Source organism: Dermacentor silvarum, chromosome 1, assembly GCF_013339745.2.
Source record: "Dermacentor silvarum isolate Dsil-2018 chromosome 1, BIME_Dsil_1.4, whole genome shotgun sequence".
Taxonomy (NCBI): domain Eukaryota; kingdom Metazoa; phylum Arthropoda; class Arachnida; order Ixodida; family Ixodidae; genus Dermacentor; species Dermacentor silvarum.
In genome coordinates, this window is record NC_051154.1 from 395,344,754 (window position 1) to 395,363,860 (window position 19,107).

Here is a 19,107-nt window from a genome sequence, read left to right on the forward strand (position 1 = left end):
CATTCCCCCGGGCGATGAGAATATTCTGACACTAACTTCCAACATTATCGTTAATGGTGACGAGCTCCGTGCACCGTGCGGTCACTGTATATCTAAGGGACTTACCATTCATCCTAGCCTGGGGCGTTCTCAGGAAAGTGGAGCTTTGGTCACTGCACTTAACCCTTCTTCGCCAGTTGTACTTCCCCAGGACACCACCGTGGCTTCCTTCGCTGAAACCGAACCTCTTTCGCTGGTTCCGCTTTGCACAGAATCACCACCTCCATCTTACATTACTGATGATCATGCTATGACCGCTGCTCTAACTGCCACGATAAATCCGACTCTGACTGCTGCGCAGAAGACAGAACTTTTAGTCTTTCTTCAGAAACACAGCATTTCGTTTGACGGCCACTCCAAGATTCTGGGGTGCACTTCCGTCGCGGTACATCGCATCGGCACCGACGGCAGTTCCATTGTGCGCCGCAGCCCATATCGCGTGTCTTGGTTCTAAAAGGTACTGGTTGCGCACGGCTCCCAGTACCTTTTAGCGCGCCATGAATTGTGTGCTAGGACCTCTTAAGAACCAAGCTTGTCTCGTATATCTGGACGACATCTTGGTCGTTGGCGCAACGGAAGAACAACATCTGCGCAATTTGGACTAAGTACTACACAGGTTCTATGAGGCAGGGTTTTGGTTGAAGCGCGACAAGTGCCAGTTTGGTATCTCCAAGATCTCATACCTAGGCCATACTATTTCTCCAAACGGTATCCAGCCGCTCCCAGAGCGCATTGCTGCTGTGGCAGAATATCCTACACCAACTTGCCTGAAAAAAGTTCAGTCGTTTGTGGGTATGGCTTCGTATTTGCGCAGATTTATTCCCCACTTCGCATCGACTGCCGCTCCTCTAGCCAATTTACTTAAAAAGGGAGCTTGATTTTAATGGGGCGCCCCACAAGAAATCGCTTTCCTAACTTTGAAGCAGCGGTTAACTCACTGACCCGTACTAAATCACTTCAATGCGACTGGACTACGGAGGTGCACACAGATGCCAGCCAGATGGGCCTTAGAGCAGTACTAGTGCAACGTGACCCTGGTGGTATCGAACGTATTTTCGCATATGCGAGCCGCAAACTTTCAGATACAGAGTGCACTAGCTACCACTCCAATGAGCTGGAATGTCTAGCGGTGGTATGAAGTGCGGATGATAATTTCCGGCATTATCTTTGCACAAGTTCACAGTTGTGACTGACAATGCTGCAGTAACATGGATGTTCTCAAAGCAGCAGCTGAAGCATAAGTTTGCCCGATGGATTATCACGATGCAAGAGTACGATTATGACGCGCGCCACCGTGCTGGGGGCTAAACAACATCGCCGATGCCCTCTCACGGAGCCCCCTTGACCGCGTGTCCTAAAACGAGGAGAGTCGCATTTTCTTGTCGCAATAAGACTTCTCCAAAGCCCAACAGGAAGATAAAGACTTAGCTTCCATCATTGCCTCAATCGCTGCTACGGGAAAGAATTCCACATATGTGTTACGCGATGACACGCTGTATCGGCGGCAGTGGCACCACTCAGAAGAACGTCACCTCCTAGTGATTTCCAGTTGTTTTAGATCTGAAATATTGCGAGCCATTCATGACACTCCGGAAGGAGGGCACATCGGCCAGCGAGCCACGCTCCGCAAAATACAAGAGCGCTTCTGGTGGCCGAAGATGGAAAGCAATGTCCGCTCCTACGTCGCCAGTTGTGAAGCGTGTCAGCAATATAAGCGACTGCCAGGATGCCAGCCTGGATTACTGACACCTATTTCACTGCCAGAAACTATTTTTTACACTGTTGGCATCGACTACATCGTACCTCTACCGATCACTACAGCAGGAAACCGCTACATCATTGTGGCCGTGGACTATTTGTCGAAGTACGTCGAAGTGGCCGCTGTGCCATCTATCACGTCCGGCCACCTAATCGATTACCTGAAGCTACGATTTCAATGGAGATATGGCCTGCCAAAAAAATTAATATCAAACCGTGCCACGACATTCCGCAGTCGCGAACTAAGAAATTACCTTAGTAGGGCTGGAGTGCAGCACCATTACACGGCCGCATTCATCCCCAGGCAAATGGCCTTACGGAGCGATCTAACCAAAGCATCCAGCCACGAGTCTCTCCGTATACGAAAATAGGGAAAAAAGAAGACGCCGACTGGGACGTTAACCTTCATTCAGAGGCTTACACCGTTAACACGGCGCTACAGACGTCTACCGGGACAATGCCATATGAAACCGTCTACGGAAGGTGCCCCAGCTGAAAGCGGTCCTTAGCCTAGACACTCCAGTTACCATCGCCTGCTCCGCCGACCGAGCGTCCGGCATTAAAAATATTAGAACAGCAGCGATCAGAAGAGTTTCACAAGCGCAATAAACGCAGAAACGACACTATGACCTCCGACATAGACCTGCTCCGGTGTATAACGTCGGTGACGAGGTGAGGGTACAAAGGGGAGTCAGCGCGCCAGGCCAGAAGTTACTACCGAGGTTTTAAGGGCCCTTCAAGAGTACTGAACGCATAGAACACCTGGCACGTGAGCACCGCAATTCCAGGTGCCAGCCAAGACAGGCGTAAAAGAAATAACTTCGCCGTGCACGTGTCACGCCTCAAGATCGGTTCCGGCGCTGGAACTGAACTGCCAATTTTAAAATGAACTGTCGATCCTTTTTTTTCTGGTCCGCAGTGTGGCCGAGTGTGAAGACAAAGATGCGCACTGGGGCTTGAGCGCACGGACCGCGAGCGACAAAGAGGCAGAAGTAAACCAGGAATTCTGGCGGAAGGCCGATTGTCTGTCTGCTTCTCTTCATTACAATATATATGTATATATATATATATATATATATATCCTCCCAGGGTTATTTCTAGTTGAAAAACATAAATACCCTTGAAAGTGGATGGGAAAAAGGCGCCGCTGTAGCTCAATGGTAAGAGCATCGTACGCGTAATGCGAAAACGTGGGAATGTTCCCCACCTGCGGCCAGTTGTTTTTCCATCCATTCTCATTTTCATTAATTTATCACTTCTTTCATTCAATTAGTATGTACAAGTAATTTCCCCTACGTTGTCATTCGTGTCACTGTTTGTTGGCTTCTTATGATATGATTATATGTAGCTATATATATACAGGGTGTTTCAGCGAACACTTTCAAAAATTCTTAAAGGTTGCCTGTGGCAGATAGCCCAATTCTAGTTCACGAACTGGTCTACTCGAAGAGGTGGACATTACTTGCACAAGAAATTGAAATGCATAATTGAATGATTAACAAAAATTCACTAATTAAGTTTTTAACTGCAATTTTAATTGCAATTTAACTGCAGTTTTAATTGCAATTTACAAATTGTAGCCGTGGAGTTAGCAAGGCGGATCCACTTGGAACGAATTCTCGGGATGACACCAGTTTCGAGATATTAATTCCCGAACTTTGCGGAGAAATGCATTGGCGTTCCAGTTAGTTTCTTCCTGCATTGAAGCGCAAACTTAACTGGAAAGTCAATGCATTTTTCCGCGAAGTTCGGGAATTAATATCTCGAAACTGGTGTCAACCTGAGAATTAATTTCAAGTGCATCCGCCTTGCGAACTCTATTGCTACAATTTGTAAATTGCAATATGGGCCCTCAGGTAATTAGTTAAAAACTTAATTAGTGAATTTTCGGTAATAATCCAATTATGCATTTCATTTTCTTGTGCAAGTAATGTCCGCCTCTTCGAGTAGACCAGCTCATGAACTAGAATTGGGCTATCGGCCACAGGAAGCCTTAAATAAATTTTGAAAGTGTTCGCTGAAACACCCTGTATATATATATATATATATATATATATATATATATATATATATACATATGCAGTGAACTCTCGTTAGGACGAGCTTGGTCAAGCCGAATTCTCACATATAAGGAACAACATGGGAGCGTTTGTTTAGTTTTCCATAGACTCTATGCAAAAAAAAATCCACTCAAGACGAACCGCCTCAGACGTACTCGTCGGTTAAGACGAACATTCGGAGTGATCGCCTCCGCTACCGATCCTGGAGGCGAATATTCCGGATCCTCCACCGATGACCTGTAAGCCGACCGATGCCTGCTTGAACACCCTAGTGAACTTTTTCCAGCAGCGCGAAGGCACAGAAGGATTTTTAAGGTCATTAGGTTAGATGACGTCGTTTGTGGCTGAACGCTGATTTGCACAAAAGTGACAAACATCCATCACCGACTGGATTAAACCAACCAAGAGTACCACTTGAAGACAGTTTTCTATGTAGTTAATATAAATAAATGCTTTTTTATGTCATTTGGCCCCGTTGTAAGTCTAGTTCGTTGACCGTTCAAGGCAAGTTTAGGTTCGACTGTTAAGACGAACAAATTTTTATGGTCCCTTCGAGTTCGCCTTAAAGGGAGACTACTGTGTGTGTGTGCATACATATATTATGAAGAAGAAGGCGCGCCTCCGTCCAGCGGAATCGCCAACGCGCCCGTTCTGCTCCCGCTGTTGGTCGCTGGTGTTTTTGGATACGGTGCTCCACGCTGCCTCGCCGTTCTTGGAACTCGTAGTGTCCTTGACGGACATCGCCAATAAACCTCTTAATTGGTGGAGGTTGCTGGATTTCCCCCGCCACTTGAACCCTGGAGCTACGAACCCGAACGCTTCCGCCCATCATGACCGACAACACCGACCCGCCGGCGCCTGCGTCCCAACCCGTCATCTGCACCGGGGTTCCTCGGCAACGTGATCCGAAGGTCTTCAGAGGTACAGATGAAACGGACGGGGAGGACTGGTTTACGTCGTATGAATGGGTGAGTGCGCATAACAAGTGGGATGACGTCGCGAAGTTGACCAACGTCATATTTTATCTTACTGGCATTGCCCAACTCTGGTTTCATAACCGCGAAGTCGACATCCCGACATGGTCAACTTTCAAGACGTCTTTCACTCAAGTGTTTGGTCGACCTGCTGTGCGCAAACTACGCTCTGAACAGCGCTTACGAGCCCGTGCACAGCAGACTGGTGAAAATTTCACCAGTTACATTGAAGACGTCCTCGACCTTTGTAAACGTGTCAACGCCGCCATGCCCGAAGCTGATAAAGTTCAGCACATCCTCAAAGCCATCGATGACGGCGCATTCCAGATGCTTTTGGCCAGGAATCCGCGCACCGTTTCTGAAGTAGTCACGTTATGCCAGAGCTACGAAGAGCTGAAGAAGCAACGCACCCTGACTCGGCAGCCTCTGTCTATCACCGACTCACTAGGGAGTCTGGTTGCCGTTTCCGACCTCTCCACTGCTTCAGCAGATTCAGGACTTCGTGCGCGAGGATGTTGCCCGTCAACTTTCCTTGGTCCCCTTCACTCAGGAGCCGTCCTGTCGTCTGCCTTCGACGCTCCGTTCTGTCAAGAGTACGATATTCGCGTCGTCTACCGCTGTGGACGCAAACACACTGACGCAGATGCCCTGTCCCGTTCACATCTACCTCCCGACTCGGCCTGCGCAACCACTCGCGCTCACCCCCTGTCATCTCTTGACCTAGACGCCATTGGCACCGAACAACGCGGCGACCCGTGGATCGCTTCTCTTTTCGCCGATCTTTCTGGATCATCGACGACTCCTGTATCCCGATCCCTCCGACGCCAAGCTGTTAATTTCGCCATTCGTGATCAGCTGCTTCACCGACGCAACTACGCTCCTGAAGGCCGTAGATGGCTACTAGTCATTCCCCGCAGCTTAAGATCCCAAATCTGCGCCTCTTTTCACGATGATCCGCAATGTGGCCACGCCGGAGTGTTTAAGACTTACGAACGTATAAGCCATCGCTACTACTTGCGGGGAATGTACACTTTAGTACGAAAGTTTGTTCAGTGCTGCCCTGACTGTCAACGTCGCAAGTTACCACCTTTACGTGCGTCTGGCGCCTTGCAGCCGCTTCCGTGCCCTGCCAAACCCTTCGATCGCGTAGGCATTGATCTCTACGGCCCGCTTCCCATGACACCGGATGGCAATCGGTGGATCATAGTCGCTGTGGACCATTTCACACGCTACGCCGAAACTGCTGCTCTACCGAATGCTACAGCGCGGGATATAGCCTCTTTCGTCCTGCATCGCCTTGTCCTTCGACATGGCGCACCTCGAGAACTTCTCAGTGATAGGTCATCGAAGGTCGTCGAAGCTCTGCTTTCGGAATGCCATATTATTCATCGCACGAGCACGGCTTACCATCCGCAAACTAACGGGCTCACGGAACGGTTTAACCACACTCTCGATGATATGCTCACGATGTACGTGGCAACTGATCATGGTAACTGGGACCGCGTACTTCCGTTTGTGACGTTCGCATACAACACCGCGATACAAGCTAGAACGGGATTTTCACCTTTCTTCCTCCTATATAGACGGGAGCCATTGCATACCATCGACACTCTCCTTCCATACCGTCCTGACGCTTCCGAGTGCCCACCTGTGTACGAAGCTGCCCGACAAGCCGAAGAGTGCCGTCAGCTCGCGCGCACCTTTACGTCACAAGAACAACAGCGCCAGAAGGAAGGCCGCGCCGACTCGCTGCCCAGTCCCACGTATGCTCCAGGGTCTCTTGTATGGCTGGCTGTTCCTAGCCAAACTCCAGGCCTTTCCTCAAAACTCGTTCCAAAGTACGAAAGGCCTTACCGCCTCTTGGAGCAAACGTCCCCGGTGAATTTTCTCATCGAGCCACTTTCTCCATCTGACGACATGCGCCGGCGTGGACGTGACCTCATCCACGTGGCGCGTGTCAAGCCCTACCATGACCCTCTGCAAACAACAACTTAGGTCGCCAGGATGGCTTTTTTTCTGCGGGGCGATTGTGAAGAAGAAGACGCGCCTCCGTCCAGCGGCATCGCTAACGTTCGGCCCGCTCTGCTCGCGCTGTTGGTCGCTGGTGTTTTTGGAGACGGTGCTCCACGCTGCCTCGCCGTTCTTGGAACTCGCAGCGTCCTTGACGGACACCGCCAATAAACCCCTTCTCCATATTTATATATATTGTCAGTACACAACGTTTTCTCTTGTTTAGTTCACCAAGTGTTCTTTGCCCCTGTCTCGTTTTCTAAAAAAAAGATATTTTACCACCATCTAAGTTTGCAGTAGCGACAATTCGACGCACAAAGCTACTGCACAAAGCTTTTTACTGCATGAAGCTGAACATATGAATTGTGAAATATGCAGCCGAATATGCTGCGTCTTTGACTCAACACCTTAGTCATAATAAAAGAGAAATTCGTTTAGTGTTCACAAGGAAACATGCAAACATATCAGTGCACACTTCATGAAAGCATTTCAATTATAGAATATAATAAGTGCACCTACGTTGTATCCCAACTTTTGTGCTATGCGTGCAAATTTCCTCGCTGCGGTCTTGGCCTGAAGTTCACTGTAAAAGGATGAAGAGTGCTGTCAACAATTTTGCACTATACAAGAAACAAACACACGTTAAAAAATTGGTGTCCAATGCACGCTGGGAAGGTGTTTGGACAGCTAAGCTGTAAGCGACAACTAGAACGATCACCCATTGCGATGTAGCTTGAAATTCTTCACATGGCGACATTCACGTGCATTTTACCTATTTATTAGCCAATATAAGACGTTTCGACGGCCTGCGACTTGGCTTGCGCCGCTACTTCGTGCACCTATAGCAAAGATTGGACCAGAGACAACAAAAATGCACTTAATCACACATTCGCCGCGCCTCGTATGCACGCTGCTCTTCAGGGGTTCTCACTATACGTTGCCTTTCCAAAACACATTCACAACACAAATCAGTCGCTAGGCGGGTTTTTCTTTTAAATACGAAGGTGTAGTTATGTCACTGCCTGTTTCGTATGCTACAGTGGCCGCTTCGTGGCAGCATATATTGAAAATATAGAAGGCACAGCGCCTTAGCAACCGCGGTTGAACACGATTGGCTGAAACGCTGCCGTCCAAGCTCGACGCCTTTTGCAACCGCTGTGAAAGTACGCCACGCCACCAAACGCCTTGTACGCTAGCCTAACGTAATCTAACGTATCGTGGGCGACATGCAGAAGACAATAATCCTCACTGCGGGACGTCAGAGCGTCGCCGGCGGCGCTTCAGCCAATCGCGTTCAACCGGGTTCTTAAGCCGCTGTGCCTTCTACATTTTCAATATAGCTTCCCGGAAACTGCAATTTATGAAACCGTAATCTTTACTGGGAAGCACTTGCGGCGAACGCTATGCGCGTAAGCGAGCTTTCTGGTTATTTGTTTTCTTTCGCGCGCATGGTCGGCACCGCCGCTGCCGCGGATGTGCGGAGGCGAGCGCCATCTACTGGTGCTCCAAGAAACCCAGCGGCGCACGCGGCGCGCAGCTCCCGAGTTGCATACGGACACCACAGACCCATTGGGAGGTGGAGCTATACAGCTTCGATATAAAAAAAGGCCGCACCTAGGCGCAAGTGATACACAGGACGATGTATCAAATGTACAAAAAGTCCAAGCAGGGCGAAAGACTGACCAAAAACTGAAAACAGCCAGAAGTACCTTACAGTTGAATCCCTTAAAAGCAGTCCACTATTTCACATCAAAGAAGTTTAAAATTACTTCTCCTGCTTATTTGTGGCCATGCATCAAGAGTAGAATCGTAAAGGAAAACAGTAAAATGACGGAGTAAAAGTAATTACGACGAAAAATATGTAATATTTTCGTTTGCTAAAGAATTTACTCTGAAAGACCTATCCAGCGTATCAGAAACTCTGTGCGCATGTAGTATGATTCCAGAGCTTTAATCAGAATAGCAAGGTATCAAATTCAGTGAATTGAAAATAATACGTTTGGCTTCTCAGAGTTAATAGTGCGCTGTAAACTGCTTGCGGCAGTAGGTGCTGTCAAGTTTCTCAAGCAAGAATGCCCATGGGATTCAGGATTGATACAGACACAGACAGATGAGAGTCGTTGTTTTCTCTGATGAGTAGACGTTTCATCAAATTCCGCAAATTTTCATCAATACAACAGGTTGTTACATACGTTTTGTCAAAGAAATGGTCATTGGCACTCTTTGCAATGTGGAGCCTTATTGGTACGGTCTGCACACTGTTTGCCACCGGAATAACACGCGTCACCTATTTACATTTTGCCTCAAGGTAACGGGATTCTGTCTGCAACACTGCTAGCAGTTATGGTAAATATATCACATAGGCTAACTGCGTACCGCATGCTTAAGAGTAGAGTATTGTATTAGTTACGCCTGTCTTTAGGTGTTTTTCTACATGAAGGTGATCTTCTCTGACTTCATATTATACAGGGTGTTTCAGCGAACACTTTCAAAAATTCTTAAAGGTTGCCTGTGGCAGATAGCCCAATTCTAGTTCACGAACTGGTCTACTCGAATAGGCGGACATTACTTGCACAAAAAATTGAAATGCATAATCAAATAATCAACAAAAATTCACTAATTAGGTTTTTTAATTACCTGATGGCCCATATTGCAATTCACAAACTGTAGCCGTTGAGTTCGCAAGGAGGTTCCACTTGGAATTAATTCTCAGGATGACACCAGTTTCGATATATTAATTCCCGAACTTTGCGGAGAAATGCATTGGCGTTCTAGTTAATTGTGTGCCTCAATGCATAAAGCGACGTTTTGTTAAGAAACTAACTGCAATGCCAATGTATTTCTCCGCAAAGTTCGGGAATGAATATCTCTAAACTGGTGTCATTCCGAGAATTCGCTCCAAGTGGATCCGCCTTGCGAACTCTACGGCTACAATTTGTAAATTTCAATATGGGCCATCAGGTAATTAGTTAAAAACCTAATTAGTAAATTTTTGTTAATTATTCGATTATGTATTTCAATTTCTTGTGCAAGTAATGTCCGCCTCTTCGAGTAGACCAGCTCATGAACTAGAATTCAACTATCTGCCACAGGCAACCTTTAAGAATTTTTGAAAGTGTTCGCTGAAACACCCTGTACAGGACGGGGAAGCAGCGGTGACATAATATGTGCACACTAGCAAATATTTTTTCCATCGGTAGGCACGCAGTTTGTAAGCACAACACAGGCGTGCTTTATTTTCAACACACCCGCGACTTAACGGATGCGTGCTTGTGCGCGACAGGTTCAATTGCGAGAACGCGTCTTTGCAATCATCTGTAGATTAAATTTGTCAAGTGTGTAGTAGAAACCGCATCGGAACGACTACAGAAACAGGCCCAGCAACGTGTTAGACCATCATCATTAACAAACTCTCTAGTAAAATTAACAATAATAAAGCAGGTGGTGCATGTCGCGTGCACGGTGGTATGCATCCAATTACGACCCAATAGATTTTTTATGCGAAGCCTTACGCTGACGTCTTCTACCTTGTGACATAAGAGAGGACGTGAAAGAGCTGGTTAACCGCATCATCGACGAAAGTCCAACCAAGGGAGCAAAAAATAATTCATAAACACCGTTTTTGTCCCCCTGATATTCCTCGGAACCATAATGAAGCCCACGGCACTTTGTACGCGTTTCCTGCTCTTTGTAGCAAAATATATAATAAATAGATGCGTGAACTTGAATTAGGAGGCTGAGCAGCAGTAAATAAAAACAAAAAAAGAAACATGCATAGCAGAAAAATACTGAAAGAGCATGGACTATCGGCTGCAAGTATGTCATCTGAAAACAAACACCGATAATACAAAGCACGACTGTCGCAGATACCGTGTACATTTACTAAAGGACACGCCACTGTTGGCGCATTCTCATCACCTCGTGAAGGTGGCCCCCACCCAAATTTTGTAATATAAAAGTCTCCCGTTTTAAGCTCATAAACTTGTTCATGCGATCTGATGGACAAAGTTATATGCATATCCCAGAGATAGACGCAACGTATTCTCATATGTGCCGTCAAGAAGGGCCTGTTCGTGGGTGCCTTACCGCGTCTGGTTTAAGCTATTGAACGGAATGGTGATTATTGTTTCGCCCCAGCTGCGCCAGTGAGGGTAATAGCGACGCCAGTGCTCGCGAAAGCGCTTCTGGGCCTGTTCTGAATGCTTTTCGTCGTCCAAATAAAACCTATGGCGCATCTGAAGCCGCTTGACATGAAAGCCAACTCGTACTCTCAAGTATATAAATGACTATACTTCTAAAACGCACGCCCACAGCTGCAAAGTGTTTTTGTCTCATGGTTTGAAGCAAGGAAAGGAACTTGTGGCAAACGCTTTCTTGCATTACATTTGCCCGGCCTCTTTTTCAGGAACCGTTATCTATTTTGAGTGTTTGGCTATTCGCTGCTGACAACTGTAGCGTGCGCACACACACACAAACACGCACACACACACACGAACGAACGAACGCGCACAGTATTATGACGCGCGACAATGCCCACTTCTTTTTTGGCAATAGCAGTTGTATGAACGCTCCAGGCGAATCTGCCGGCGAGCTCGCCGTGATGTTCCGTATAAAGCAGAAGTGCGATAAGATTGCGGTCACGCGCCGTATGCTGTACACTCTAAAAAATGCCACGCTTAATCTAACGCTCAACTGTAAGTTTAAGCGTGACGAGCATGTAAACTAGGCGGGGACGACGTTTCAAGCACCACGTTGCCGAAAATAAGCGTGGCATTCCTTCGTGTAAACGTGAGGAGAAGGCTGTGTGTCGTGATTCGGTCTTGTGTGAGCGTGAGCGAGCCGCGTACGCGTGATAAACGCAGATCACACGTTTAACATCCCGCGAAGAGCACGTGCGCCAACTTTCCATCACGCATACAAAGGCCCGACCATATAGAGCATGGGATACGTATCTCGCTAAGCGTGTAGGGGAGCGTACGCGTCTCCGAGTCCGTCCGCGTGTGAAGAAGGGAAGAGGGAGTAGCCAGACAATACGCGCACAAGAGATCGCTTCACAACGCGTAGCACAGTGCTGCTAGAATCACCTTCACAGGAAACGTTCGTTTTTGAGTTTAAGGAAAGAAATTTATTCTTAACTTGCGCAAAAGAGGCAATCACGATCGAGATTTTGATACCGATCGAGCTCGATCGCGATGGAAAGTGCTCCGTGAATCACCATCTCGGCCAACAAGCACATAGCCACGTGTTTATGTTTATATGGTGCATGTGTTTCGCAAGTGCAGAGGCCGAGCCTCTACGCAGGCACCCAGCGGTTCATTATTGATAGCGTCCATCCTCTTTGTGTGACACGGAACCAGCGGTGACTCCCGGAGTCTGAGCACGATTACGCAACAGCAACAACCTGTTTCCAAACCAGCGCCGCAAGTTTACATGCCAGCCACGTGACGATGGCGCACAGGCTGCCACTTTTATCGCGTAAGCTCGAAATGACGCTCAAAATCAAGCCCTGCTGACGCGCGCTCGGGCTGCGCGTTTCCCTTCTTGAGATGCGTAAGACAAGGGCGCACGGCCTGGCAGACGCGGGACGCGTAACCAGGCGGGTACGATTAGCCGCGTGGGGTTCGGCCTTAAAGATCCGAGAACAGGGAGTCGTGATATATCGCGCGACCTGCACGAAGCGTGGGCGAGGGAGAACAACGCTCTGCGCGTTCTCACCGCCCTGTGGGAGGAGGACGAATAAACTTTTATTTGAGAATCAGCACTTTGTGATGGCCGTGCCTAAGCCTCCCATGAGGGGCCGTCGAGGGCTTGCCTCGCCGCCGACTGTGGGAATACGAAACTTTTCTTGGGTGAGGCTGATGAAGACTGTGGCGTTTTGAAGACTGCTCTCGGAAATTTATGGTGTGGATTCTCCAGTGGACTGCCACGACGTGAGTTCATTGCAGCACAGAGCTTTCGCTCTAATTGTCAGAGTTGGTGTGTATCGCCATGGCCACTTCTACACACAATATTGGCGCATAACGCGGGTGGTGCATGCATACAGAGTGACTCTGCCGAGTTTACGAGAGAAAATCCACCAAGGTCTGACGGCTTAGGAACAGCATTTCCATATGGTTGGTGCATATATTGCGGCGCCTCACCTGCCATTCATGGATGAATGGAATATACATAAGACATAAGACTATTCATGGTTCGCTCTTATTAATTGGCGGCTGTTTATTTGTGTTGTTTTCCGGTGTCTGCTTGTACCATGTTTGTTGACAAATTGCCTGAATGGTGCATTTTAGTGGAAAGCGAGAACATTCTACGCGAGTAGTAGCGTTGATCTAAATAAAGAGTATAGTCAGCCTCGTGCCCTTTTAATAAGTGTTAACGCCGCGGACTGTTCAATTCTTCTTAACTGTTTTGTTTATCGTGCCCAAGTGCGAAATTACCTCGATTATTAGGCGACGTCATTATGAAATTTTTGAAGTAGAAACGCGCCTCGCGTTATGTGCTCACTCATGATGCGAATATGACGAGTTTTCTATGTTATTTTATATTCGCGAGCTCACCGTTCTCTCCGTGCGCGTTGCCACTTCGCCTCGGGCAAGCGTATGGCGAGCTGGGAGCTGCCACTGCGCATTTTGCACCGTGTTTCTTCTCATGATTGAGAGAAATACGCTGTCAGCGGCGCATAAATGTGGTTAATGCGTAATAATCGCAACCTTGAGCAACATGATCGGCGTTGTTGTGTAGGGGCGTCAAGCGAGCGGTCTACGTAGTCGCACGGTGCACGACCACGCAATCCGTGAAAGGCATTGTCGTGTTCGATTGTATCGAGGGCACTTGTGTACTCGTATTTTACCGATGTGACTGCGCCAGTATTTAACGCCTCATGTAGATGTTCCGCATTGCGTGTGCTCGGTATTGTGTACGTATAAGCTCGGCACACATATTGCTCTTTGCTTTGGTGAACGGGGGCTGTGGGCAAGGAAGCTACAATAACCGATATCTGATACAAATTATCTCATGAGTTGTCCACTATGAAATGTCAGTAACACAATGTCCGTTATTGAACACTACAAAAAGTGACCATAAATCTGTGAGCGTAATTTTCAGAAGCATACCGATGGCTGCATTGGAACACGTTATCGGAAATTACGGTACGAGCACATTGGAAGCTTCCCAGCGAGCCGCACACTGGCCAGCGGTGGATTTTCTATAAATTGCACAAGTGAGGTGGTTCTCCACTGCCCGTCGCTGACGTTTCTCCATTGCCGACGAGTCCGTTGATTGGTTTAGTTGTCGCGTATGTGGCTCACAGCATGCCGCAGCCGATAAATTGAAAATTCATCATTTTGTCAGCTATTGGTCGACTGACAGCTAACCTGCATGTCAGAGGCTCTGCATGCGTGGTTGCAAGCACACGTGCTACCTGCAACCTGTATTGTACTCTGAAATACGATATCTATGTGCAGCCCAGCCTATTTTACATTTTGGGCTTTAAAGAGATGAAGTGTGACTGTGTGTTCAATGAACATGAATATACTGTGCATGCTGCATATGTACTTCTTCTTTGTGGGGTTTTACGTGCCGAAACCAGTTCTGATTATGAGGCACGCCGTAGTGGAGGGCTCCGGATTAATTTTGACCACCTGGGTTTCTTTAACGTGCACTACAACGCAAGCACACGGGCGTTTTTGCATTTCGCCTCCATCGAAATGCGGCCGCCGGGGCCGGGATGTGCAAATGTATTTATGGCGCTCTTTATTTCCAGCTGCAAACTCATCTATGCCCGCAGTGAGAGCTCACTTGTGACAAGTTTACGTAGAATGTCATTCGCGTCATAATTTACATCTCCACTGTGTTGGAAATTAAGCATAACTACGTTTTTCTATCGCAGTTTTGCGTAGTTATTAAAGGTTTATTCGAATGTGCCGCTGGTTCTGTTCAACTTTACAAACTAGTTTTATGGAGATCATAATGAACTAAAATCAGTCACAGCTATGCGTCTCACCTAAATGCATTTTTCTCAATGCGTTTGGCACAGGTCGCATTTGAAAGCCAACTAAGCTTTGGAAGTAGGGTTGATGAAATTGAACAAAACTGGAAAAATTCCTTCCTATCGTGTCAAAAATACAAAAACTTTCTGAGCCGTGTTGCGGGTCGGAGATTAATCCCGCCGCTGCTGCCAGTTTGTTGAGACTCGGGTAGCGTTTAGGCCGGTGATCCTTCAGCCAAAGGGATGAGTACGCCCAGGAGTAAGAGCGAGAGAAAAAAGGGTTTATTCTACATATCTACAGTGGCTCCAAATATGGAAGCCCACTCCATGGGAGAGCACTTTGAAAGTCTCAGCTCACTACATGTCTGAGTTCATATCAGAACACGTCAGGACACACCACTGCACGCAAGGTGTCTCCTTATAAAACCTCGGTCTTCCCTAGTTGACCCGGCTAGGGAATCAGATGACCTTGATGCGGCCAATCAGAGGGGCCATCTTGTTCGCTGAACTCCGCCTCTAATGTTGCACCTTCGAAGCAAGGACGAGGCAATCCGGAAACAGGGGGTTGACACTCCGTCCACGAAAGTCGGTGACCTGTTTCTTGCCCTCCCACGGTCATCTTGCCAGGGTCGGGAGAATGGCCTTTGCACTAATCCCCGCGTCTAACGAAGGGTGGCGGTTGTGGTCGGTCGCTTCTAAGTGAGCTTCTTTGTCATTACTTCACTGCCACTGTCGGGCACTGTCGCCGTCTGGACGACGCTGATGCAAGGCGTGGCATCGGGGGAAGCACCAAAAGAATTGGCACTGCCGAGTTGGGCGCTTGTTTGCCCGTCTCGTCGGTGTCTGGCACTGTAGCCGTCTGGGCGACGCTCATGAAAGGGCCTGCCTCCATGGGAAACAATCAAAGAATGCGCCCGGCCGATTCGGGACGCAACAGCCGCCATACGTCGCTTTAGAAGCGTGCTTGCGACTCGGGCTTGCAAAGCATGCTCTTAAAAAAACAAGGTAACCCTTCATGCGCTATCAACTACAGACCCATTTCGTTAACCAGCATTCCCAGGAAACTTCTAGAACACCTAATTTTCTCTAATCTCGTGCTTTTCTTTGAATCTAACAACTTTTTTAGTAAATAACAGCATGGTTTGACTGATTGAATAAATTTTATTAAAACCAGCAAGGGCCTAGGCCTCCCACGTGGGGACGTCGAGATGTCTCTTCGCCGCCTCGCAGGCTTGCTGGGTCGCCCAGAGTTGGTCGTCGAGGTTGGAGCTACGCAGTGCAGCGTGCCATCTCGACGAGAAGGTTGTGGGGTTAATGTCGGGGTATTGTGTACAGTCCCAAAGCATGTGTGCAAGTGTGCCTGGCTGTGTCTTGCAGAGATGGCACGTGGGATTGGGGTAAATGTCTGGGTAAATCCTGTGGTAAAGGTGTAACGAGGAATAGGTGTTGGTTTGTAGCAGGCGGAAAGTTGTAACCTGCGCTCGGGATAGCTTGCTGTGCGGGCCGGGGAAAGTCCTACGCTCTAAGTAGAAGGATTTCACTACATCATTGTAGCGTGTCCGGCGATCCCTACCGGTGGGGTCAGCCTCCCCGTCTCCCGCGCTGTAGACGAGTCGTCGCGCTAGGGAGTGGGTAACCTCGTCGCGGTTGGGGAGGTGCAGGTGGACGGGGCCTACATGAGCTGGGAACCAGACGAGTGTAACCTTATGGTCGGTTGAGGGGGGTGCTTGTTGCAAGATGCGCAAGGCTTGGTGGGAGATACGGCCGTTGACGTAGTTGATAACAGCGGAGCGGGAATCAGAGACGATGGTATGGCATGTTGGGTCTAGTGTGGCTAGCGCGATGGCCACTTCTTCAGCTCCCTCAGCGTGTGGGGTTACTAGGCTGACAGCATGATGAAGAGAGCCTTCACGTGTGGTGACGGCGGCAAAGCGGGTACCGCGGGGATATTCGGCGGCGTGGGCGAAACTCACACCGTCGTTGCGAGCAAGGGCTTTGGTGAGAGCCGTGGCACGTGCTTTGTGGCGTGCGCGGTTGTATTCGGGGTGCATGTTTCTGGGGATAGCGTCGGCGTGAATCCAGGCTCGTATGGTGGAGGGGATCTGGTGTTTATGACCGTGTTGATGGTGGTGGGTAATACCGAGCGAGGTGAGGATGCGACGGCCCATCGCTGTGAGTGTGTCTCTCTCCAGCTGAGAGCGGCGTTGGGCCTCGATGAGCTCGTCCAGTGTGCTATGGACGCCTAGTGGAAGGAGGAGGTCAGTGCAGGTGTAACCGGGGAGGCCGAGGGCTTGTTTATAGATACCGCGTAGGAGGATGTTGAGTTTGTTTTGTTCAGCATTGTACCAATTTAGAAACGCAGCAACGTAGGTGATGTGGCAAATTACGAATGAGTGGATTAATCGGAGGAGATTTTCCTCTTTCATACACCCACGGCGGTTGGAGACCCGATTCAAAAGTCTCATGGTGTTGAATGCATTGACCTGGATCTTTGCGAGGGCCATGCCATTCGCTCCATTCGCCTCTATAAGCATGCCGAGCACACGGATATTGGTAACGAGGGGGATGGGGCTGCCATCCATGAGGTGAAGCGCGATGTCTTCGTATTGGCGTTTAGCGGTGGAATGTCTCGGACGGCGGCCACGGAGAGTAGGCCTGTAGAGGCGGAGTTCGGACTTCGCAGGAGAGCAGCGAGCCCCGTGCCTTGGAGATAGGTCTCGACTGTTTCAATGGCGGATTGTAGTGCCGTTTCTATTTGGCCGTCACTGCCTTGATGGGCCCATATGGTGATATTGCCAGCGTAGATGGTGTGCTTGACATCGTCTACTTGATGCAACTCCTTGGCAGGATCGATCATGGCGAGATTAAAGAGCATTGGGGAGATAACGGAGCCCTGGGGGGTTCCCGCGCTGCCCAGAGTCCGGGCGTCGCAGCGGAGATCCCCCACCGAGAGGAAGGCTGTGCGATTAGAGAGAAAGTCTCTCACATAATTAAAAGTGCGCGCAACGAGGTTAAGGCGTGAGATGCGGTCGAGAATTGTGGAATGGGCTATGCTGTCAAAGTCATTTTCGAGGTCGAGGCCGAGTATTGCTTTAGTAGTGCGGGTTCTACCTTCAAGTATATGGTGCTTAAGTTGTAGCATGGCGTCTTGGGTTGACAGGTGAGCCCGGAAGCCAATGACTGAGTGAGGATATGCTGCAGTGTCTTCCAGATGGGTGTTAATTCGGGTGAGGAAGGCATGCTCCATAACCTTTCCCACACATGAGGTTAGGGAGATGGGGCGAAGGTGATCCAGGCTAGAGGGTTTGCCAGGTTTGGTAATAAGGATGACCTTTGCTGTTTTCAAGGCTGGGGGAATTGCACCCTTACGCCAGCAGTTATTGATATAATCTGTAAGGTGGGTGACGGAAGCGTCATCCAGGTAACGGAGGGCTTTGTTATTGACCCCGTCGTGGCCAGGGTCCGAGTGGCTGTTTAATTTGTGTAGGGCGGCTTGGATCTCAGCGACACTAAAGTCTTCGTCCAGTGGGGGGTTAGGGACCCCGGTGTAAGAGCCGTGAGACGGCTCTGGGCCCACGGGGAGATACTTGTTAGTAAGGTGGTCTTAGACTTGGGCGCGGCCCTGTTTCGTCGTTTCTGTATAGAGAAGTGTAGTGAGGCGATCTTGTTGGGAAGAGTGGGTGGCTAGACTATCAAGGAGGTGTTTGAGAAGCTTCCAAGAAGAGGCACAGTGGATCTTTCCGTCAGCAGTATTACACAGTTCAGTCCACTGTTGACGGCTGAGGGTGAGGCAATGGGCGTCGTTTTCCTTGTTGAGGAGGGCTATTTTAGCGCGGTAGCGCCTGTTAAGACGTTTCCCTTTCTAATAGGGATGTTTTAGCCGCGAGGACATGAGCTAGTCTGCTGTCCATGCGCTCGACGGGGGCATCGGTGGCAACGGTGTGCGTGGCTCCCTTGGTATCAGATTGGAAATTTCGGGTCCATGCATCAATGTCCGCTATGCGTTCTGCGTGCGGGTCAGCGGATTGATGCTTGCGAAATGCATCCCAGTCAACCCTGGTTAACTCTCGGGGTTTGGTGGTGACTACAGCTATCCGAGGGATAAGTATGGCGTTGATGAAGTGGTCACTACCGAGATCATGTTGTGTGCTGCTCCATTGGGCGTTGGTGACAATCTGGTAAATGTGAGGGCGGGGGTAGCGTCGCAGGTAGTGGAGTTACCGTGGCGTGTAGGGAACGTGGGGTCTGTAATGAAAGTGAGGCCGAGGTCCTGGGAGTCTTG

The 19,107-nt window shown here is 48.9% G+C and overlaps 1 protein-coding gene across 1 annotated transcript in view; it reads right to left on the reverse strand.

The window, feature by feature from the left end:
- LOC119437534 (TATA-box-binding protein-like) overlaps nucleotides 1-19,107 on the reverse strand; it is a 195,870-nt gene that overhangs the window by 61,587 nt on the left and 115,176 nt on the right. Inside the window, exon 4 of the mRNA XM_037704539.2 lies at nucleotides 7,361-7,424. Within this exon, the coding sequence (XP_037560467.1) occupies nucleotides 7,361-7,424 (64 nt within the window). The remainder of the gene's footprint in view (nucleotides 1-7,360; nucleotides 7,425-19,107) is intronic.